Source organism: Hyla sarda, chromosome 1 (assembly GCF_029499605.1).
Source record: "Hyla sarda isolate aHylSar1 chromosome 1, aHylSar1.hap1, whole genome shotgun sequence".
NCBI classification, from domain to species: domain Eukaryota; kingdom Metazoa; phylum Chordata; class Amphibia; order Anura; family Hylidae; genus Hyla; species Hyla sarda.
This window is the reverse complement of record NC_079189.1, coordinates 129,901,522-129,927,581: the sequence shown is the minus strand read 5'-3', so window position 1 is coordinate 129,927,581 and position 26,060 is coordinate 129,901,522. Positions and strand designations below refer to the sequence as shown.

General features: G+C 40.2%; 1 protein-coding gene across 2 annotated transcripts in view; it reads right to left on the bottom strand.

Annotated features, from left to right (window-relative positions):
• Positions 1–26,060, bottom strand: part of MARCHF1 (membrane associated ring-CH-type finger 1) — a 383,459-nt gene that overhangs the window by 237,930 nt on the left and 119,469 nt on the right. For both annotated transcript variants that reach the window (XR_008889453.1, XM_056561343.1), the window contains exon 3: positions 2,837–2,916. Coding sequence is in view for 1 of the 2 variants with exons in the window: in XM_056561343.1 (XP_056417318.1) it covers positions 2,837–2,916 (80 nt within the window). In the remaining variant the exon portion in view is untranslated. The remainder of the gene's footprint in view (positions 1–2,836; positions 2,917–26,060) is intronic.

The following is a 26,060-nucleotide window of genomic DNA, read 5'->3' as shown; positions in this document are numbered from 1 at the left end:
GTTGTAGTTTTGCTAATGCTAGGGGAGATGTGAGCAGACAGCATACTGAGGAAGTGGGCGGAGACCTGCACTGTGAGGCCACACCCCCTCCCTTTGAGAGGAATTCAGACTAGTGAGCTAAATTAAAAGTGTAGTAAAAATAAATAAATAAAGGTGCTAGACACATAAAAATTAGATGTACATGGTCAGGATTAGGAACTGAGTGATATATTAAAAAATATATTTTGTTGGATCTGACTCGTACGCTTTAACTGAAGTTCAGCGCAGCGGATCCTGGGTGCCGATACAGGAGGCCCCTAGGGAGCAAGATACCTACCTTGTGGAAGCTTTTATTGCTTAATTATGCAGGACAGGCACATTAATTTAATAAAACTTTTCAGTGAACAATATATGTATGTGGTGTCCCAGCACAATAGCTGTCCTGTGGCTTTGGACTGTCTCGGGCAGTTTTGCAGCACAAGGTGTTGGGTCCACCAGAGACATATAGTCATATTAATTATGTTTACCTTCTATTGCAAAGTAATATATTTTTCTGAACTAATTATAGTGTTGTTATTTGTATATATGTTTTTCTATGTTACTGTACCCTTAAGTGAGAGCAGTGAACCCCATGTGACCCTGCCTGCCAATGGGAACCCCTAAAGTCTCCCCTATGTAGTGTAATGGGGGGGAGGAGTTTTTTTTGTCTAAGTTTAGCCTTAACACAGTCTGGTTCAGGTGTGTGCTGTGTGCTCTGAGGAGAGTTAGGATAGGAAATTGAGTAAAAAGACCTTGGCAGCAGGCACTCAGGTATCCAGCAGAAGTATCACACTCAGGTCACGGAGATGAGTAATCATAATAAAGTTGCTGATTACTCCATCTCCGTGACCTGAGTGTGATACTTCTGCTGGATACCCGATAGACTTGCATAGCGGGGTCAGGGGGGGGGGGGACGTCACCATAATCCTGCCCCGTGGTCACCACCCGGCTGTTTGTGAGCTGGCACCGCGGCGTGCAGCTAAAAACAGGTGGGTGGCGAATACAAGATTGCGGTGAGACATCATCCCCTATCCTTTGGATAGGGGATAAGATGTCTCAGGGCTGGAGTATCCCTTTGATGCTGGGTGTCCAAGGTATATACTGTAGATATGAGCTAGGGCAGCAAACAAAATTTTAGCAAATAAATATAAGCAAAGTCTAGCTGAAACCATGCCTCATTCAATTTACCCTTTATAGTAAAAGAATCCCAACTACACCGATGAATCCATTATATTAAATTAATACTTGGAAAATCATAGCCTTTATTGTAATCTGTTCAAATTATGTCAAAATATTTTGTTTAAATACATATGTTTGACTTCCTATTGACAACTTGACTAAAATGATTGATGTGTTGAGAGCCTTATCTACATTTTACATTGCTGGATCTCATGCTATGGTGGTGGTGCTTCCAGAATATTGTATTATTACAGGAGTTCACATCTTTAGGATAGGGTCACATGTGCTGTATTTTTGCTGTGTTTTTTCTGCAACTGATTTTACTACCTATTGACTTTAATGGGTAGGAAAATACGCATCAGCAAATATGTAGCATAATATGCAGCAAAATACAGTACATTTGACCCTACCCTTTGCCTCCATTTTATCACAACCTTTTACATTATCTAACACCTTCTCTAGCATTGCTATAACGTTCTCGGAAAGTCAACTTCCATATGATGTTATATTCTATTCATTTTTATATAGTGGTTTAAATTCTACTATTCTATGATATTCATGAAAAGCATGTGGATTACATGAAATGAACAAATTAATGTAAAAAATGATAAAAGTTCAATTGAACTGCCAGCTTAAATACTATGATTGAAAACTGACCTGCAGTCTTCTAAATCATCACCCCATTGATCACAGTTAACAGGTGAAGCAGTACTCCCATACTGGGCAGCAGGAACTGGCGCCAAGGTCTCTGCACCAGTGCCTTCCTCCCTTATATTTTTCTGAATATCTTCTGTACAGTTACATTGACACTTCTGAGTATTAGTACAACAAGCCTTTACTCTTCTTTTCAATCTTCTGTTAGGATACTGCTTTATTTCATCTGGTGATCCAGATGTAGAGATATTGGATTCTTTGATTTTTGATGGTTTTCTCCTTCTGTAGTATGAAGACGTGTTGGCGAAACTACTGTTGTGTTGTTGTTGCTGCTGTTGATGATAATGGTGATGATGGTGATGGGGTTGATGTTTATTAAGCTTTTGCACATGTGAATCTTTGGAACTTAGAGGTACCATTTCAATGGCATTAGAGTCTGAAGAACCATTGTGTGATTTATCCTGTTTTCTTCCTTTTTTATGATGTTTCTGATTTTCAATTTTTCTAACTCTTGTAGCCCATTGTCTTTCATCTGATGAAGATTCTGTGTCAACCACATCTAGTTCCTGTGTTACATCAATAGGTTGTTTGTTTCTTTGCTTTGCTGTTTGGGCACAGGTGGAACAACTTGCCCTTTTACGCCTGATTCTTCGCTTTACTTGTTTTTTACCAGACTCCCTACCAGAACGTGCAATTGGCATGACAGGTGTAGAATGATTAAAGTCATCTTCTGAAACATCAAGCAAGGTAGTTCTAAAAGAATAAGTCCATGACCAATGGGCATGCAAAAGTAATGAAAGAAAAAAAAAGCATGAAAAATAATGATACATGGAACAGCTAGAACACATGACTCTATATGAAATGATGGGAAATTAGGAGTATACGGTTAGTACTAAAATGGAAAATAATGATGTATAAGGATCTTCAGGTTTCTACTTTTTTTTTACCATTTAGAAACACATAATGTTGCACAAGGTTTACATACCTACATATATCCTGAGTTGAAGGACAGACAGATGTTTGTGATTGGCTTCTTGGGGCTGTAACTGTGGTTGGACTGCTTGCCTACAAAAAAATGATATAAATAAATATTATAGCATATAGCAATAGTGTAGGTCTGTGTTCAGAATTTTAGATTTCCCCATATATCTGAAATATATGTACTGTCTTTATTCATGTTTATTTTATACATGGTTTAGCTAAAGATGTACTTCTTTGGGCAACTTTCACAATACATTCTTTACTGTGTATCATTCATATCAAATTAGCTAACTAATCAATGCCATTAATTACTCATTTACAAGATAGGGGTTAAATATCTGAATGTGAGGGAGGCATCCAACCTTTCAGACCCCTGGATTCTCTACAACAAAGCCCTGGCTCTCCATGCTGAATGGAGTGGTGGGTCAGAATGTACCACCTTTATTGTCTATGGGGGCGCCGGAGATACCTGAGTACTTCACTCGGGTATCTCAGAAGCGCCTATAAACAATCAATGGAGCATGACCACTCTATTCAGTGCAAAGAGTCAGGGCTCTGTTTTAGTGATGGAAGGGGAGGTCCCAGAGTTCAGAACACTCATGATCCAATAGTTATCCCCTATCCTATGGGTAGTGGACACAGTTTTAGGGCTAGAATACTCGTATAATTGTAACTTAGATTTAATAATACAATTATTTTAAGTATACATTTCAACAACCCTGTGCAAATGGAAAATGATATGCAAATTATGATCTTCTCTTGAATTAGTTATAAACAAAATACCCAAGGAATATACTGTAAGTCAGGCACATAAATCTGCAAGAATCCATTAAAATACCAGATTCCAGAACCGCAGGGGCTAAAACTAGTTAGCTTACTACTTACTTACGGTATATGCCACTGCTTCAATTAAACATTGTATTTTATAAATGTGTGGTGCACATCATTTCCTATTTACTACACAATTGAATACAGCGCATTCCCCTACACCCAAAACATTGCACATTCAGTTATTTGTCATGGATATCTTGTGTTAGTTTGATGTTTTAGTGCCATTAATATTTGGTAAAAAAAATAATTCATGACTATATCACAACTGCATAAAACAAGTGGAGCTATAAAATCCTATTTCAGTTTTTTGTTTTTTTTACATTCTTTTACCCTATAATTTTTTTCCTGTAAATTCCAAAATACATAGAAACCATCCCTTACATGGAGACTATCTGTGCCTTACAGAGGCCAGCATTACAGCACATGTAATGCTTTCATCTCCCTAGTGTACATTATGTGCATATCACTAAGGGCATGTTTACATAACATAAAAAAGAATGTCAATAGCTGAAAAAAGTCTATAAAGAAAAAAAATGCCTTTTTTGTTGTCTGTAAACATGGTCTCCATCTGATATATATTATAGACAAATAATTTAAAAACGTGAAGTTTTAATAGGCCAGACATAGTATACGAAGTAGAGGTAGGTAGTCTTCTTGGTAATAAATGAATGAATAAACCCTAAAATTATGTTTTATCTACATAAATAATAAGAAACTGAACATGTTGGTCCCCTAAGAAATTATCTGGGTGTAATGGTGTTGGAGAAAAAGCCCAAAAAGCCCAATCTACTAAATGCCTTCTTCTCTACTTGTCATACTTATGAAACAAAACTGAATCACAATGTTTAATACAATAATAGCATGATGTGTCTGCCATGTTGTATGTTCTAAATGGACCACATTGTATTCTAAAGTTTTATCTCTACAAAAGTGCCAGTCTGGGAGAAGAATATTTGTTGTCTATTTATATTTTTATGGCTGTTTAGATAAGACAGATAAGAGGGCTAGTAAGCCAGTCTTGTGAATGTTATTCTGACTAACAATTAATTACCCAATTGACTAGACAAAGAGAGAGATTCACATGTCTATGTGAAAGAGACCTCCATGGTATTCTTATCTCTCCAATAAATTTGGATGTCTAGGTAGGCCCCAAGATGTCTATGAGAATCCAGGTTTTAATTACTTATATATGTCAAAAATAATCCCTGAATTTATAATTAAGAGCTCCATACTTCAAGTGTGGAATGTGGGTTTAAGACCAGTTATTGACAGTTAACCCTTAATGGTAATGATGCTAATAGTTTATGCAATAGCACCCCCTAGGGTATGGGTAGTTGACATTACACCGACTGGAAAGGCATTATGGGCGATATTCTCAATGCATTCTGGGTAATATAGTGATGTCATAGTCATTGCCATATGTACAGGCCCAACCTACATTCATTGGGGAATTCCATTATAGGGAGGTGTGTCTAACTAATTAAAAAGTCTGGTAAACCAGATGTTAGGGACACAAACACACAAAGACACAAAGGAAGAGAGTTAAGGGACAGAAAGACACAGAACTCTCTCCCACACAAAGGAAAGAGGTCCAACAAGGTGGAAGAGCCTTGTGAGATCCCAGCAAGGACTGATCACACGGTACCAGACCAATGGCTATCCATGACGATGAGATGGACCGTTCAGTTTTCCTAAGAGCCGAAGCGAGGTTCTTACATAGACTTGGTAAGAGACACAAAAATGGTATTCCATTTAATTTAGACCAATTTGGATATTGTGGATGGAATTATACCATTTAGATTGGCGAATACATTAATTAAATAAAATAATTAATTATCTCCATATTGAGATTATAGTTTTAGGATATTGTGAGATTTCATTCTACCTGCAGAAGAAGCAAGACTCACAATCTATCAAAGCATTAAATAATTGCTTAGACATATTGATATAATTCCTACTCGCTAAACTAAGTGTTATAAGCATATTTACCACACAGGAAACTTGCTTCAAGTTCTTCCTCCTAAAATGTAGTCTGGCAAGATCATATATCATTGCTATTTGTCTTAAAGTCTAACGAAGATCATGTATAGAAAATAGTCCAGAATGGGGCGGGAGTAAATTACATTTCTTCCATGTTTATATTGTTAGATGGATTTTCCCATTTATGGAGTCATGTGATATGTAGTTAGTTAGAAGGGGCGGGAGTGTATTTAGCATTCCATATTGAGATGTCTATAATTAGATATTGCCCATCTTGATATCATAAATTTTCCTCTGAACACAGTGATATGTAACCTTTTTCTTGTATGATATACTAACCTAGTAGCTTTTGTTTCATTGTAACAAGTTACTTACTACTCACATGTATTGTTCTACTATATGTAGACTATGGAAAAGCTTGTAATGTTTACTAATATATCTAATTAATATTAATATGCATATATCATTGTGTTAATTACTCATTTATGTTTATAACCTTATAACCAATAAATCTGCATACTTTTATAATACCTGTGTATTATTGTATATTGCAAAACTGCATCCTTAACCGTTAATGTCATCCCGTCATAAAAATTATTTGTTGATATCTATCTGAGGAAATAGTCGGACTCAGATGGGAATTGTATTGATTTGCTTTGTCTACAATTTACCAGGTCATAATTTAGAAATTTTTGATAATTTTCATACATTTTTCATAATTAATATTTTTATGACCATAATTCATAATTGAGTTATTACCGCCCGACATACTGTATTTACACAGGAAAATCCAATGTCAGATGGTATGAGTAGGGATAATGTAAATTCTCCAGCAAATCTCACCTTGTCTAACCCAACAAGAAGTGCAGCAACCTTATTAACATTAAAACACCAAAGTATTGGGCCTAGATGGCAGCCACGACGGAGTTTTGCCAGAAGTTATTTTCATGATGTAGAAACCCTTAATCCTTATATTTAAAGATTCTATAATGACAAGGATTATTCCACTGGACTGGCACTTAGCAAATGTGGTACTTATATTTAAAAAAGGGGGGAAAATGGGATCCTGAAAACTATGGGGGAGATTTAGCAAAACATGCATAGAGGAAGAGTGGTACAATTGCCCATAGCTACCAATCAGATTGCTTTTATTGTTTTTAAGAGGCCTGTGAAAAATTAAATACGGGATCTGATTGGTTGCTGTGGGCAGCTTCTGCCAAGGCTAACAAACAACAAATGTTGTTTTGCTGTGGGGATCATCTAACAATTAAAGAGTACCTGTCATCAACAAAAACTTTTAATATGTTGTTCATAATCATTAATGAAGACATATTGTAATATATCTTCATTAAAAAAATATTAATATTTATACCAGTTTTTTCATTTTATACTTTTGGCCACTAGGGGTCTCGCTTCTATGCCTGGTCTGCAGGCAGCTTTCTATGCTTTTCATAGTAAGTGTATAGCTTTTAGGACTAATGCTGAAAGGGCACTGGTCCTTCTACAGGAATTTCAGTACTGTGAGCTACAAGCCTGCACATGCCTCTCATATAACAGAGGCCAGTCCCCTCTCCCTGCCCCTCACCACACGTTATCTTATACATTGTATTATCTCACTGCACTCACTGCTCTGTGCCCCCCCCTGACATTCATCTTAATTACTGCCTCTGTAATTGCTCCCACCGCCCCTGGTTCTCAGCATTGACATTTTAGTGCAGAGAGACACAGGAGAGAGAGAGACAGAGGCTGCCATCCCTCCCCTGTACTTAGTCTGTATGCACACTGCAGAGCAGTGTTTCCCAACCAGGGTGCCTCCAGCTGTTGCAAAACTACAACTCCCAGCATGCTTGAACAGCTGTTGGCTGTCTGGGCATGCTGGGAGTTGTAGTTTTGCAACAGCTGGAGGTACCCTGGTTGGGAAACACTGCTGCAGAGGGAGAGCAGCATACAGGAAGACTGGCAGAAGCAGAGTCCCAGCCAGGCTTCATGTGGCATCATGCTTGCCGGGACCCGCCCCCTTCCATCCCTCAGAAAGACAGTGCTCCTGAGCTAATGAAGAGGGATAAAAAAAGGTATTTCCACAGTGTTTTAAACCTCAATAAACACAGGGATAGGCATAGTTAGAGTAAGGGACAGATGGGGAGGGGGATCAGGGAAAGTTTAGTTGATGACAGGTACTCTTTAAGTTCCATTTATTATTTATTACATCTCATCCTATAGGTCTGTAAGTTTAACATCAGTTGTGGGTAAGATTTGTAATTAGTATTTTAAATAAAATAACATAGCTCCAACATGGGTTTATGCAGGATCGGGCCTGTCAGACTAACCTGATCATCTTTGTTGAGGAGGTCAGTTATAGATTGGATCGGGGTGAAGCTGTGGATATTGTATATCCAGACTTTTCTAAGGCATTTGATAATGTGCCACACAAAAGGTTAGTACATAAAATGAGGATGCTGGTGTTAGGGGAGGATATATGTAAATGGGTTAGTAACTTGCTCAGTGACAGGAAGCAGAGGTTGGGTATCAACGAAACTTACTCTGGTTGGGTGACAGTTACAAGTGGGATACCACAGGGGTCAGTACCGGGTCCACTTCTTTTCAATTTGTTTATTAATGACCTTGTTGAGGGATTACGGAGTAAGAACTTATTATTTGCAGATGACACTAACCAGGGTATGGTAATCACCACAGAGGGTGAATCTGGGGAGGCTGGAGGTTTGGACACAGACATGGCAAATGAAGTTTAATTCGAATAAATGTAACTCATCCTTAGTGACCAGTGCCAGGCAGCTTCTGCCAAGGCTAACAAACAACAAATGTTGTCTTGCTGTGGGGATCCTCTAAAAATTAAGTTCCATTTATTACTGTTTAAAGAAATTAAAATGTTATCCAGGTTGCTGAAACATTAGTTGATTGGCAATTCTGGTTTCTAAAGTCAAGTGAACAGCAAAAGAAACTGTAAAATTAATCTTCCCCTTAATAAGTAATAATTATAAATCTTCTTAATGACACACATCATGATTGCTGACCCTTCAGTCTCATAACACATTCATTAGAAAGCAAAACATTAATTGTTGAATGGCACCTGCTTACACTACAATAAATACTGTAGAACAAATTACAACATGTAATTAAAAAAGATGAATAATTCTAAGCCACATATTTCACGCTTTATTAACTGCCCACAAGAATTACTAGTTTAATAGCAAATGACAGTCAAGGCCATTATCCTTACAGATGAAGGTGCTTACATAATACATACAGATCTTTTTGTTAAATGTCAAATGGCCCACATAAATACATTTAAAGAAAATTATAACAAGAGCCAGACATGCAGAAATGTTCATATGACTATAAAAATGATTATACTGTAACCTTTTGAAATCTTTTACTGACTAATAACAATAAATTGGGTTTTAATTAAATATGCTTTAATATAACCAGAATGAGAGAAACATCCAGCTCCAAAAGGTTTGATGTAGTTGAAAATGTATTATTTGTAATTTATAGACTCAACAGGGCTGCCATCAGAAATTTTACTACATATACCAACATCTTTCATATGAATAAATAATAGAGAGTCCACTTCATGGTACACAGCTATAACTCTCTTTAAGATGCATATACTGTATATTGTATATAATCAGACAATTTTATAGATGGGAATAAAAGGCCAGTAGGTTCCCATGTTTTCCATTTGTCATTATAATGCACTCTGTTATCTATGTGTGTAGTTTTGCTAAAGATTTTATCCTTTGGCTTAGGTTGAAATAATAGCTTGTAAAAATAATTGGCAATCTAATGGGGTGGCTGCTTGTACTCAAGTCTAACTTGAATACCAAGCATTAGATTTTACCATAAATGTAACACTTAGCAATGCGTTATATATTGGAAAATCTTTATCTTCACCATCCCCGGGGGACGTTTTTACCCCCAGGGATAGTGAGCATATGAAGTATGTAAGTTACCCCCACTGCCCCGTAAGTAGTCCCCTGGGCAGGGCACTATACTTACCTTGTCCCCTTGCGTGATTGACAACGTGATTGACAACGGGAAGGCTGTCAATCATGCCGAGTGGGCATTAATACAGCTGAAGCTAGGGGCAAAAATGTCCCCATGGTATGGCAAGGGTAAAGATTTTACCATATATAATGGGTTGGCAAGCTTTGTATATGGTAAAATCCAATGCTTGATTCCCTTTAATAGTTGTTCTTCTGACAATCAAAGTAATGTAATTGTCACTGACATAAAAAATCTACTCACACTGTTCTGTTTACATTGAGGTAGATGCAGGGATGCCATCAGAAATTTTGGGGCCCCTTACACAGCTCAAGGCCTGCCCCCCCCCCCCCATATGCTCCTAAGTCCGCCCTTAGAAAATAAAATTGGGTTTGGGCAGGCCCTAAGTATATATTTCTAATTAGATTAAAGCAGAGGGCAGTGCAGCAAAACAGTGTGCTGCAAAGTATTTTACTGTGCCTCACTCTGCCATAATCTAATATACCATATTCTAGTTGATGTGAAACCACCCTAAAAATTTGCGAATATTCCCAAATACTTGGGAGATTTATGAAAACCTGTGCAGAAGAAAAGTGGATCAGCTGCCTGTAGCAACTAATCAGATCACTTCTTTGATTTAGAAGAAAGCCTTTGAAAAATGAAAGAAGCGATCTCACTGGTTGCTATGGGCAACTGCACCCCTTTTCCTTTGAACAGGTTTTGATAAATCTTCCCCACTGGCCATACAGAGGTAAATACCATAAATCACTCTGTTGACAGTATAGGATTACAATTACATTTAGATACTTACAGGTGACATCTTCTCTTAATCACAGGCAACATATTTTCTGATCTGGGTGGTCAAGTTTCCCTTCCCCCCCCCCCCTTATCTAGCCCAGAGCATCATGAAGTCTTCTCTTGGTCAAGACTCACCTTCACAGAACATGCCAGAGCAGCCAGACAAACCATTTAGGCTCCTTTCTCCAACATAATGCCCACCTTGACATAGTTGTAGACCCCTATGTGACCCCATACATAGCTGTAGATGCCTCTTTGTCCCCATATATAGTTGTAGGTCCTCTGTGCACTCATATAAAGATGTAGGCCCCTGTGCCCCCATATATAGATGTAGGCCCTGTGCCCCCATATATAGATGTAGGCCCCTGTGCCTCCATATATAGATGTAGACCCCTGTGCTCCTATACATAGTTGTAGGCCCCTGTGCCCCATATGTAATTATAGGCCCCTGTGACACCATATGTTGTTTTAGGCACCTCCGTACCCCCACAGACATACTGCCTCCAGTCCTGAAAAGTGATGCCTGTGTCCCGAAAAGATCTGTCAGAACACATGAATGTCACCAGAGGGTGGCAAGTGACGATCGTTACCCTTACTGAGGTACTACTTGTACCTCCCTGACGGCGGCCCTGGGTAGATGCCTTTATGAATGGAGACAGGATGAATGGCACAGATACACAGACATTTCTGTTCTCATTTCCCCAAGGTACCTGTTATATGTAGACATAAGTTTTCACATATTACATCCAAGGAAAGCACAAATTACATCCAGGAAAGCTGAGTGAAAAGGTAGGTTTGTAAGTGGAGCCTTTCATCTCTCTTTCTGGGCCAGTTCAGATTTTCAGAATGGCCCCAAGTCAGCACAGGTGTTCAACAACTTGCTAAATGTCCAACCAAGCAACAGAATGGATAAGAAAGGAAATGTTTAAACAGTGGCCTTCTGCTTCTGTGCAGGGGTGGGTGCAGTGGGGGCCCTGGCCCCTTACTGGCTTTACCCCCCCCCCCGCCCCCCTGATGGCAGCCCTGTATGTATTGGTTAAAAAAAATAATATCCAGCAATATACCACCCTTGTCTGCAGGTTGTGTCTAGTATTAACCTCTTGGGGACGCAGGGCGTATGCATACACCCTGCATCCCCGATCCTGGTCGCCCTGGTCCAGTATAATGGGTTTAAACCATTGCTACTGGCAGCCAGGACCCACGTCTAATGCTGGGCACGGCCGAACCCTGTAGACGCCGCAGTCAAAGTTGATCGCGGGATCTAAAAAGAAAGTAAAAGAATCCCGGCACCTCAGCGGAGCTGATCTGGACTATCGCGTCAAAATCGCGATGTCTCAATCAGCTTACCGGACATCGGGAGGGTCCTTATCTGCCTCTACGTCGTCCAATCGGCAATCTATCGCTCCATGCCTGCGCAGCAGGCTAGAACAATAGAGCACGTGTTACACTGATCAATGCTGTGCAATGGCATAGCATTTGAACAGTGTATGCAATCAGAAGATTGCATGTTGTAGCCTCCTACGGGGGCTAAAAAAAAAAGTGTAAAAAAATATTTTTTATAAAAGTTCATTAACCCCTTCCCTATTAAAAGTTTAAATCACCCCCTTTTCCCATTTTTTTTAAAATAAAATAATGTAATAAAAATAATCATATGTGGTACCGCCGCGTGTGTAAATGTCCGAACTATCAAAATATGTTAGCTAAACTGCACAATTGATGGCGTACACGTATAAAAATATCAAAGTCCAAAATTGTGCATTTCTGGTTACTTCATATACCATAAAAATATTTATAAAATGTGATCAAAAAGTCCAATCAAAACAAAAATGGTACCAATAAAAACTACTCATGTCGGTGCTAAAAATGAACCCTCATACTGCCCCGTAAACGGAAAAATAAATTATAGGGGTCAGAAGATGCCAATTTTAAACATACTAATTTTGGGGCATGTGGTTTTGTAGTTTATAATTTTTTTTTAAGTATTAAAATAAAATAAAACCTATATAAATTTGGTATTTTTGTAACCGTACGGACCTACAGAATAAATATAAGGTGTCATTTTTACCAAAAGGTGCACTGCGTAGAAGAAATGGGAGCCCCCAAAATTTACAAAATGGCGTTTCTTTTTTCGTTTCATCCCACAAATTATTATTTTTTTATTTCATCGCAGGTTATATTATAAAATAAGTGATGTCATTACTAATTAGAATTGGTGACACAAAAAACAAGACCTCATATGGGTCTGTAGGTGCAAAATTGAAAGTGTTATGATTGTTAGTAGGGAAGGAGGAAAAAAAATGCAAAGAATGCAAAAACGAAAATTTGTTGAGTCCTTCAGGTGAAAATAGGCTGAGTCCCTAAGGGGTTAAAAGTTAGCCTCATTCACTTTAATAGAACTGAGCTACAATACTAAACAGACAAAACAATCATTCAGCTCAATACACCTTCACGTGATTTAGATATCCCCGCCTTGGAGCTTGGAAAGCAAGAGCACAGCATGCACTCATCAAGAAGAAAGAAGAACCAGCTCACAAGGAAATACGGTAGTCCAAAAGTGTGAAAAAATTATTGTAGCACACAAGTATAAAAATAAATTTGAAAAACAACTAATACGTTTTAGACCATGTGTCCATAGTCATAGTCATACATGTCACTGACACAATGTCACTTTATATAACAGCTAACATACTAAATAAAAACTCATCTTCACTTGTGGATATCCTTATAATTAATCATCTGGGAATAACTCTTGAGAAAAATAAAGAGAACTATGGAAGTTATGTTATATGTAATTTATACATGTATCTGATCAAAATGTAGGAGAAGGAAAAAAGTTAGATATAAATTCTAGTGATCTGCAACCCTTGAGAAAATGTAAAAAAAAAAGAATTTAATTATGGCATATAAGGAGGATTTGCTGCAAGAAATTGAGGAGGTTTGATCCACTCTAGGACATACCATTAATCATACAGAGGATTGTATGGAGTTGGACATACCACTGGAGGACAAGAATCTGGAATTATGGCAACTAAACCTAATGCCCAACATTTATTAAAAGAGGAAAAATCGGAACCATATACAATATATATAAATATGTATTGGCGCTCTAATAATAAAAACTACAAAATAGTGATGGAGGCTCACTTACTAAAATCCTGATGGGGAGTGTACTCGCAATCTCTGCCCAGAGGGAAGTTCTTGTCTTCACTGGAAGGAAAAAATATATTTGTATAGTTCATTGACCACTGTGTCTCAGGAGCAGGATGATACCATGCAAAATAAATCTCCTGGTCTGGCTCAACTTACTCATAAAATCCTAAAGCGCAAGTGTATCCTCCTCATAGGATGCAGAATGCACGGCTAGAGTAAAAAAATCAATCAACACTCTTGTTAATACATCTCTGATGAAGGAAAACGTTACTTTCCAAAGCATGTTAGATGCTTTTTGGCCTCGCGCTCTCCCTGTAGTAGTTACATCACTCACAGCGCTAGGTCACAGCACTCTGTAATCCACAAACAGTACAGCAAGCCGGGGAGATGCCACTAGCCGGGTCAGATCTCTCGGCTAATAGGCTGACTGGAACCATGAACTCCTGAAAACTACTCAAAGCACAAAAAGCGAGTATAACAGGGCAAGTTCCATACTATCAAGGACACAGACTTACAGCTTTGTGGGATCTTTAAGGTATTTTTAAACCGGCGCATATGTTATACCGCATGTAGTTAGGACTCTCGGATTAACAATATTGTTAACTATTCTACATACAGCACAATATAAGGGACTAAGTAAGAAAAGAACAAGAGTGTTGATCGTTTTTTACTCTAGTCCTGCATTCTGCATCCTATGAGGAGGATACACTTGCTCTATAGGATCTTATGAGTAAGTTGAGCCAGACCAGGAGATTTATTTTGCATGTCATCATCCTGCTCCTGGTCAATTAACTATGTATTTTTTTTCCTTCCAGTGGAGACAAGAATTTCCCTCTGGGCAGAGATTCTGAGTACACTCCCCATCAGGATTTTAGTAAGTGAGCCTCTATCACTATTTTGTAGTTTTTTTAAAATAACTGTTTATTTTCAGTTTTTCAAGATTTTTACAGGAATGGAGAAAATAGGAACATATATAGTAAGCAAACAAGGTTGTGAATAATGGAAATCTCCAGTGAAAATAGCATCATATCATTTTCTTTAACTCAATATCAGATGCTAGGTCGGTGATATGACTAGAGTATTCCATAACATAAGTGCGTGAAGACATTTACTAGCAAGTAAAGAACATTTTCTATGAGATAATAGCTCTGTCCGATTACAATTTAGTTACCCTAAGGCCACAATGAAGGTAATTAAATATGATAATATGTTTAGGAGAACATTGAAAGTTAATTTTGTAGTTTTTAATATTAGAGCACCGATACATATTTATATATATATACAGTACAGACCAAAAGTTTGGACACACCTTCTCATTCAGAGTTTTCTTTATTTTCATGACTATGAAAATTGTAGATTCACACTGACGGCATCAAAACTATGAATTAACACATGTGGAATTATAGACATAACAAAAAAGTGTGAAACAACTGAAAATATGTCATATTCTAGGTTCTAGACACTTTTTGCCTTGATGACACCTTTGCACATTCTTGACATTCTCTTGATGAGCTTCAAGAGGTAGTCACCTGAAATGGTCTTCCAACAGTCTTGAAGGAGTTCCCAGAGATGTTTAGCACTTGTTGGCGCTTTTTGCCTTCACTCTGCGGTCCAGCTCACCCCAAACCATCTCGATTGAGTTCAGGTCCGGTGACTGTGGAGGCCAGGTCATCTGGCGCAGCACCCCATCACTCTACTTCTTGGTCAAATAGCCCTTACACAACCTGGAGGTGTGTTTGGGGTCATTGTCCTGTTGAAAAATAAATGATGGTCCAACTAAACGCAAACCGGATGGAATAGAATGCCGCTGCAAGATGCTGTGGTAGCCATGCTGGTTCAGTATGCCTTCAATTTTGAATAAATCCCCAACAGTGTCACCAGCAAAGCACCCCCACACCATCACATCTCCTCCTCCACACCAGCACACCTGTGAAGTGAAAACCATTTCAGGTGACTACCTCTTGAATCTCAACAAGAGATTGCCAAGAGTGTGCAAAGCAGTAATCAAAGCAAAGGGTGGTTATTTTGAAGAACCTAGAATATGACATATTTTCAGTTGTTTCACACTTTTTTGTTATGTATATAATTCCACATGTGTTAATTCATAGTTTTGATGCCTTCAGTATGAATCTACAATTTTCATAGTCATAAAAATAAAGGAAACTCTGAATGAGAAGGTGTGTCCAAACTTTTGGTCTGTACTGTATATTGCAAAAAGCTCCATTTTTGGTGGTTTTAGCCAAATGTTGTATCTAGGCAGCTTGTACAGGATCTATTCAGCACTGGTGTTATCTTTTCATTTTGTTAGAAAGTCGGAACCAGTAGACAAAAAAGAACATGCCCAAAACATACAACGCAAGAAAAGATCACAGAGAGTGGACCATAAGAATTGGAGGCTGTCCACGTTATCCACAGAGAGCCAAGAGAAATTAAAAGTAGTGAATTTGTCTGCTACAGTGATAACAGTGGATCAGGAACAGGTACTGTCTAGTGTACTTTTCCCCAACTGCTCATTTTGACCTTTTTAACACCATTTTGGATATCAATAGATTTGTGAAGTTGATTACGGAGAAAATAAATTTCTTTAAATCTAAGTATGTGAATAATTTTCTAATTGAGTCCTAATGATCATGTCAGCAAACATGTCCCTGTATTACAAAGAGGAAAAAATGATATGTCATTTACAACATTTAAGTTCGCTCTGATGCCTTCTCCATCAAGAATCCTGGATTTTATTTAAACATTTTGTCAGCGGTTGCAGATCACCAGAATTTATGTCTAACTTTTTTCCTTCTCCTACATTTTGATCCGATATATGTATAAATTATAGGTTACATAGCTTCAATTGTTCTTTTATGACATATGGGTTATATATGGCTGATATATAAAGTGAGTTTGTGTCAGTGACATGTATGACTATGACTAAGGACACATCAAACCAAAAAATTTCAGTCTTTTTTTAACGCTAGATAGTATTGTTTTTTATTTTTTTTTTATACTTGTATGCTTAAAAAAATGTTTCCAAATTTTTGGACATTTTCCTTGTGAGCTCGATCTTCTTTCTTCTCGAGCAACAATACTACACCTACCCAATGGACAGGTGTGTGTTGCTGTCTTTTGATAAAAATCAGCTCTGTTCTTATCCTTGATAACCCCTTTAACCCCATAACAACATCAGGTTTTTAATGTAGCACTTTAGTTTTTTTATACCTCACCTAAAAATTTTCTAACTACAGACCTATATGAAGGCTTGCTTTTTGCGCCACCAATTTTACTTTGCAATGACATTAATCATTTTACCACAAAATCATTGGTGAAACAAAAAAAAAATAGATTATTTATGGGGCAAAATTGAAAAAAAAAAACAATGCCATTTTGTAACTTTTGGGGGCTTCCACTTCTACACAGAGCACTTTCTGGTAAAAATTGCACTGTGATCTGTAGATTTATCAGTACCATTTTTGTCTTGATGCGACTTTTTGATCATACATTTTTTAGTGTATACGATGTATTAAAAATATGCAAATCTTAACTTTTTTTAACATATCAATTACTGAAGCAAATAAACAAGGCAGCAAATCAAAATGATGTTATAATAATGGGGAAGATCTGGATACAAGGGTAAGGCAAACAGGCAATATGGAAAGCTTAATCTCAGGCTAGGGGCACTGAAGACCTGGCAGGGAAGTGTGGAGGTGCAGGGACTTATAATGTGGTGTCAGGTGCAAACACTAATTATGGGCGCACTGGCCCTTTAAATTTCAGAGCTCCAGCTCACACACCCTAGGAGACGGGACACGCGCACCGAAGCTGAGACAGTCGAGCGGGGTGAGTGACGGGCTGTGATTCGCATGTGGGCCCATCCCGCGATGCGAATCCCAGCCCCGCTAACAGACGGGGACCCCGGGACACTGCGCTCACAGCCAGAGCTTGCGGCAGGAGTGCAGAGTGTGACAATTGCATAGACTGAATAATGCTATGCCATAGCACAGCATTGATAAGTGTTTTCAGTATTCCATTGCTCCAGCCTACCATTGCTGACTGGAGCATTGATAAGTGTTGTCGATGGTCTCCATCAGCACCACTGAGCGGTGGGGAAGTGTTTTTTTTTAACATTTTAAATGCCACATAAACTTGATTACGGCATCTAATGGGTTAATGTCAGGCATCACCACCTTGACCTGCCCTCAGCTTCTGAGTATGCATCATAGAAGGGGAGTGGGACAAGAGCGTAGGTACGCCCTTCATCCTACAGAGGTTGACCATTCCTATTCTTCAATTCATAGAGTGACATTTATGAAAACTAATGTAGATACATTTTAAATATATTGCTAAATCTGGTTGTTATCTTTGTTAACTGCCTAGTTCATACTTAACATCTTTGTTGCATTTTTAACTTGTGTTTTCTGTTTTGTTTTGTGAACTTTAATGGCTCTCAATAAATTCGATACAAAGAATGATTATTTTTTTTATAATGCATATGAATACAGCTGTTTGCCTAAATACATATATGATTATTTTTTTCATTTAAAAAGCACACAGAAGTTCAAAAGCTGAAGTCATGCTCTGTGTCTAAATATAGACTATTTACTTTCCACTTTTAGAGCCTAAGAAGCATTTAGATTTGATTTAAAATGTCAATCAACAGACAACATTCTTCACTTAATTTTCAATGTGCATATTCTCAGACACTTAAGAGTATTTTAAACCAGGTGTCAGCTCCTGTTGTGCACCACAGTCTCACTAATTAGAGGCAGTTCAGACCTGTCCTTGCCACTGCAGTGCCTCTGAATATATTAGTATATCAACCAATAGCAGAAACAGGAGTTTTATGAACCATAAGGAGAAATAAAAAAAATTGGATCATGAATTTCCAGAGTTAATATATATATATAGAGAGAGAGAGAGAGAGAGAGAGAGAGAGAGAGAGAGAGAGAGAGAGAGAAAAGTACCTAATTGTTTCTGAATGGTCACCAGGTATTGCCATTATGATATGACATTTTTATTATCTTGCCAGGGTCTTTACAGCACATTTGTTTTGATGCTGCCACAACTTGCAGTCCTTGGACTTACCAATGAGAATGACTTCAGCTCCCATGATACTTTCCCCTCTCGCAGACATTGCCTTAAATGTGTATTCTCTTCTGGGACATTTATAGAATATCCACATGATATGCCATAAATGCCCTAAATATGTGAGTCCCACACCTATCTCTAGAACGAGCGCCTCAGGCCTGTTTACAGCAGCTGCAGGTGGTTGGGAAGATGTACACAGTCATGCAGTCTATTGCTTACTGACTGCATAATTTGCTGCCCAGTATGTGAAACATGATTCCTTCTGAGAGGTGGAGGGGTAAATCAGGAAGTAATGGAGATAAGAGGCAGTTGTCACAGACATCGCTGCGGTCCGACCTCCTGACTGCAAGCGCATCCATGTCCCTGCTGCAGGCACCACTGCGGTTTGCATCCCGCAATGCGAACTCATGCGACTGCTGGGTTTCCCCTCACCTCCTGTCTGTTCTGTCTCCTCCGCACCCGTGTCGGCCGGCGGGTGCGCCCCCGCCTCCTAGGGCACACACACGCCAGCTCTTCAAAATGTAAAGGTACAGGGCACCATTGATTGGTGCTAGTTCCATTTGACCCTATTTAACCCTGCACTTCTTAAAATCCTTGCCGGATCTTTGTGTTTATCTGTGTCTTGCCTCGTTGTGTATCTGACCCCTTGCTATGTATTCTGACCTTGCTCCTGTGCTGCCTGCCTTCTGAGGTTCTTGCTATGTGACATGACCTTGCTTCATTGCCGCTAGCCCTGACCTCCTGCCAGTCCTGACTACATCTGTGCCTCTACCTTCTTGTGCACGTTATACCTCAGCTGCCTGAGGTAACAAATCGTACCAGGGGTAGCATAGACCCTGCTCCCTGGTACGGCCCATGCCATCCTCCTCACAGGTCAGTGGATCCACCTTACCACAGCCATAACAGTAAGATCCGGCCATGGATCCTGCCAGGGTACCCCCCGATGTTCCAGACCTCTCTTCTATTTTGGCCCAGAAGTCCCAGAAAATTGCGCAACAAGTGCATCAGCTAAATCAACTGTCTGCTTTGATGCAGCAGCTCCTCACAGTCCAGCAGCAGCAACTACAGCAGCAGCAACACCAACAGTTCCTACTGTGTCTGTAGCATCCCTCGGTCCCAAACTTCGTTTTTCCCTGCCAACAAAGTATGACGGAGACTCTAAATTGTGCAGGGGATTCATGACCCAGTGCTCCATGCACGTCGAAATGATGGCCAATCAGTTTCCAAGAGAGCATGCCAAGGTAGCCTTCGTGTTTAGTCTGCTCTTTGGTAAGGCTCTGACCTGGGCCACTCCTCTCTGGGACAGAAGCGACCCGGTGACTACGAATTTGCAAGCTTTCCTTGCTGAATTATGCAGCGTCTTTGAAGAGCCTGCTCGGTCTTCCTCTGCAGAAACTGCGCTTCTGAATCTCCGCCAAGTGGAATCTTCTGTTGGCAAGTATGCGGTCAAATTTTGTACCCTGGCTTCTGAACTTGACTGGAATAATGCAGCCCTTTGTGCTACCTTCAAAAAAGGTCTTTCCAACAGGGTAAAAAATGCTTTGGCTACACGGGATTCTCCTTCTACCTTGAGTGAGCTCATTCTCCTGTCCACTCAAATTGATGTGCACTTCACCAAGAGGCAAGAGGAAATTTGTCTCGAGCGTGAACCTGCTCGAACTCGTCATTTACCTCGACTGGCACCAGTATTCCAGCGGTCTCCTCTGTCACCTGGTGTACCTCCTGCTGAAGAAGCTATGCAAGTGGACCGCGTTCACCTGTCACAGCATGAGAGGTCCCGCCGACGTGAGGAAAAATCTTTGCCTTTATTGTGCCAGTCCGGAACATTTTCTCAAAGACTGTCCTCTTCATCCCTCTCGTCCGGGAAACACACGCACCTAGGGCATGTTGGAGAGATCCAAATCTACACCTCTTCTGAGATTTAGTTTCATGCCTCTGCTTTCTTGGACTCTGGTTCTGCAGGAAATTTCATCAATGCATCCCTGGTCCACAAGTATCGTCTTCCAGTGTCAAGGCTCTGCAAACCCCTACACATTTCCTCCATCAACGATGAAAGTTTGAACTTCGTGGTGCAATACCGCACAGGTTCTTCTGACCATGCACGTGGGGGTTTTACACAAGGAGAAGATCATGTTCTATGTGCTTTCTTTTTGCATTTCTGCGATTCTCTTGGGTTTACCTTAGTTGCAACTTCACGCACCGGTTCTCAATTGGCAAACAGGAGAAATTTCACGCTGTGGTCAAGGCTGTCATGCACCACAATTGAAGCGCTCTCTTCCTTCACCTTCTTCAATGTTGAAATCTCAATTAATGTTGAAATGTCAATTAAGCATGAATGTAAGCTAGTGCTAACATCCAAAAATGTGAGGCCCATGTCCAGCAGCATCAGTAAGCCAAGTAGTTTCTGAAACACACAGTCAGGAGTACAGAAGAGGGTTTCATAACCCTTTACATTGAAAGATCAATTTTGAAATGGCAATAAAGTATGTATGTAAGCTAGTGCTAACATCCAAAAATTTAAGGCCCAAGCCCAGCAGCATCAGTAAGTCAAGTAGTTCCTGAAAGACACAGTCAGGAGCAGGCAGCAGCAGTACTCAAGAGGGTTCCATAACCCCTAAGATTGAAAGATCAATATTGAAATCTCTATTGAAGAGGTATGTTACCTCGTGCAATCATCAAAGAATTTTATACCCAAGCCAAGCAGCATCACTAAGCACAGTAGTTCCTGAAACACACAGCCTGGAGCAGGCATCAGCATGAGTTTACAAGAGGGCTTCACAATCCCTAACATGTATGTTAGCTAGGACTAACATCAAAAAATTTTTGGCACAGCCCCATCAGCATCACTAAACCATATAGTTCCTGAAACACACAGCCTAAATCAGGCAGCAGCAGAAGTACATAAGAGGGCTTAATAACCCCTAACATTAACAGGTGAATGTTGAAATCTGTATAGAAGATGTATGTTAGCTAGTGTTAACATTTAAAAAATGTAGGCACAGGCCCAGCAGCATCAGTAAACCAATTAGTTCCTGAAACACACAGCCTGGATCAGCCAGCAGGATGTGTACATAAGAGGGCTTCACAACCCCTAACATTAAAAGATCAATGTTGAAATCTCTAATGAGCATGTATGTTTGCTAGTGCTACCATAAAAAGAAACTGTAGGTAATATCCAAGACAGTCCCAGCAGCATCAGAAAACAATATATTGACTGAATGACAGCCTGGATGTGGGGAAAGCATAAGGAGACCATATAGTGGCTGAATGGTACAGCCTGGAGGTGGCCGAAGCATGAGGAGACCATATGGTGGCTGAAAGCCACAGCCATGCTCTGATTTCTTTACAAATTACTTTTAGCAGTTCCTCCACCGTGTGACTCTTTTCGCCAAGGCAAACCATGTGAAGAACAGCGTGATACCGCCGTGCCCTGCACACTAATGGTGTGCTGAAGGGCCACTTAGACTTGTCTGGGCAGTGGAGGCTGAGGACACGGTGGAGGATGAGGAGGCAGAGTCGCACACTGTCACATGACCAACCGGCTGACGGCGTGGAGGAAGAAGCGGCGTGACCTGTCCAAGTTGGGGTTGTGGCTGTGCAGGAACCACATTCACCCAGTGAGCCATAAAGGACATGTATTGTCCCTGACCGTAGTTACAGCTCCAGACGTCGGTGCTGCCGTGCACTTTGGTGCACACCGACAGGCTCAAGGACTGGCCCACCTTCTCTTGCACAAAATTGTGCAGGGCTGGTACTGCCTTCTTCGCAAATATGACGGCTTGATACTCTCCACCTTGGCTCGGCACAGGCCATCAGTTCTCTGAAAGGTGTAGAGTCCACCACTTGAAAACGGAGGGGCTGCAGCCCCAGCAGCTTAGACAGGAGCACATTCAGCTTCTGCACCATTGGATGAGTGGGCGCATACAGTTGTCTCTTGGAAATGGCTTTGCGTATGGATTGTTGGCGGAATGGCTGACTAAAAGTGGGAGAAGCTGGAGCATCTGGAGCGACAGAAGGAGGGTATGACACACAGCTCCCTTCGGCTGAGGTGGTGGAGCTTTGGCTGGCTAAAGGAGGGAGCGGCTGGCCACTGCGTGATGTAGCAGGCTGGACCACTACATCGGAGCCACGGTTCTCACAGGCCGTTTTATGGTGGCGAAGCATGTGTTGACGCAGGGCTGTGGTGCAAATATTGGGACCCTGGCCATGCTTCACCTTCTGCCGACATATCTTGCATGTGGCTATGTGAACCTCCTCCGGATGCTTGATGAAAAACTGCCACAACGCAGAGTAGCTGATTTTCCCACCAACAGTCCGCACTAAATGACTGATACTGCCGCCTTCTCCAGGAACCCCTGCTCCACTACCTCCCGGAAAGGTAGGCTGTAGCAAAGCAGGTGGTAATCCCCGGTCACGTTTGGCTCCAGAACTTCCACTTCTGCCACTACGCTAACTGCCAAGCATGCTACCGCCTTGCTGGCTCAGCTGCTGCCTCACGGGAAACCTGCAACTCTCTTCTCCTGATGATTATGAAGCCCCTTCTGCACCTGGCTCCCAATTGCCATTGGCTTCATCATCATCACCAAGTGTTTGCACGTCACTGATGTCCTCCTCTGATTCCTCAACAGTGTCTGTTTCAGGACCCTGAACCCTGGCAACACCGCCTCCCACATCACTCTCCTCATCACTACTTGCCCACCTAGCAGAGGAAGCAGCGGATGTCTCCTCTACTTCTTGGCTGGGCAGTAGCTGCTGACTGTCCTCTAGTATATTGTCCTCACAAAATAGTGGAGCTGAACCGACAGCATAAGATACTTCTGTAGGAGAGGGAACAGCATAGGACAGAGGCAATGGGGACTGCTCCCGGGCCATGCCAACAGAGGGTTGTGTCTGAGGAACACAATGACTGGTGACTGGGGAAGTCAGATGTCACCCGTGTTAACCAATCGACGACGGCAGATGGGTTGCTGGTCGAGAAACGACCGCTAGCTGATAACGGGAGCTCAGGCCTTTCGCTGCAACTTTTGCAGCCACTCACCCCTAGTCTGCTGCGACCTCTGCCTGAAGGATTTAGGCCTCTGTTACTACTCTGTACACGTGCCGGCACTTCTCTGCCTGACATACTTAGTGCGTATATGAGGGTAGTACAATAAGCTTCACTACGCTTAAAACAGTATTTGTCTAGAACAGCAGCAGGTGTGCACTTTTGGCTGGTCTTTCACAGTTCTAGGCCCTTGACAGATTAACATGAACAAAATTGTACACTACTTAGATTTAGGTATGTGGTATGCACTGATGAGGGCAGAAAAATGCTTTACAGTACACTTAACAAAGTATCTGAGTACAACACTAGCCGATGAGTACTTTTGCCTGGACTTTCACAGTATGTAGGCCTTTGACAGATTAACAGGTAAAAAATAGTACAGTACTTAGATGTACATATGCGGTAGGCACTTATGAGGGCAGAAAAATGCTCTACAATGCGTCTAAAAACTCGTACCAGCTGGTGATTACTTTTGTCTGTCCTTTCACAGTATGTAGGCCCTTGACACATTAACAGATACAAAATAGTGCACTACTTAGATGTACGCATGCGATATGCACTTATGAGGGCAGAAAAATGCGCTACAATAAGTCTAAAAACTCTGTCCTTTCACAGGGCAGAAAAATGCACTACAGTACCCTTAAAAAATATATATTTTTGTAAAACACCAGCAGTACACAACAATGCTGCAACCAAAAAAAGCTGTGTACTAAACACAAAATTGCAGTAGATGTTTTTTTGTGGAACAATGACACTTAATTGCGCTGAAAATTTATTCCTGCCTCCTCTGCTGGAAAGCGCTTTTCTCTGCTGTAACACACACACAGGCTATCCGTCCTATCTCTCTGCAGTGTAATGAATGAAGTGGCTGACCACAATATGGCTGCCAATTATATAGAGCTGTGACATCACAGGGGTGACTGGCTGCTGATAGGCTGCATCCTGCAGGTTATTCTAGGTCATCCCGCCTACTTCCTTGCCCCATGTACTGACATGTGAATCCGCCATTTTAGATGCCTATGAGCCTGGAACGCTGTAAAATAGAGTTTAATGAAGGGATTTGCGCAATAGAATTGCAGAAATATTCACATTCCTTGCAAATCGAATATTTCCTGAAATTCGTAACAAATTCGAATTCGTCAGCTTCGATTCACTCATCTCTAACAGTATACATGCCTTTTTTTAATCAATATAACAGAAAGATAAAAAATTTTATAAAGAAATTAAACATGTTAATTTTTTTTTACCATGCTTGTCTGATAGAAGCCTGAATATGTTATTCACTTTGCCCTGGTACTGTATTATACAGCAGAGTTTCCATGTTTAAAATCCAGATGAAAAAAACTGCAGCAGTTCTGGCTGGTTTGCTTTTTTCCTATAGTAAACTACAGCTGCTATAGCAACTGTAGTTTACTACAATACAAACATTAACAAAATGGCACTGCACAGTGGTGTTGAAGAAAACTTACTCCCTCCTTTTGCACTCCACAGAGGTCACCAGCAGGTAGATGGGTGATTGCTTATTTTATCTTTCAGAGGCCTTTTTAAAAAATGAAAGAAGCAATCTTATTGGTTGATATGGGCAACTGCACCACTCTTCCTCTACACAGGTTTTTATAAATCTCCCCATAGTGCTTGCCTTCACAAGATTCTTATGGTAGCTCTTTATGCTGGTCAACAGTAAAAATCTGAAAATATATTGTTTAATTTTTCATATTTTCTGACAAGTGAAACAAAAACATTTTGAAAAAAAAATTTGAATCTCTAGATTAAATAGGTTACATTTCCCCAGTAGGTCCCTACTGCATGTAATCTACAGCATGACAAAAGCCATCTCTTTTACCTATTGTATTTCAGTGTTCTTCCTGAAGGTATGGTAGAGGGGGGTTTATATAATATTACACTATGGCTGAATTGACTTTTAAATTGACAGTCATTCTCGGTAAGATAAACATACACCAAATCAAGGCTTTAGCCCAGTATAGTATATTTTCATGCTGTTTATCTAACTACATGAAAGCCGCAATACAGTGCTGACTGTAAGTGGGAGGTCTTCCTGGAAGCCACTTGCTTTATACATAATTAGTTGAAAGTACCTTTGAAGAGAAAGTGTATGTTCGCGACCAACCATATAAAGTGCATGTTTCTGAAAAGAAAAGAGTAGGCTGCTCCCCATGATTTAGATGAAATCTAGTAATTACAGGATGAATTAGCTAAAATAATATTCTGAACATATGTAGATTTTTTTCTAGTATATAAAATACATTTAGTATAATTAATTGGATCGTTCCCTTTACCTGAAACATATTAGTTCTCTTGTGACCTTATAACTGGGTTTCTAAAGCAA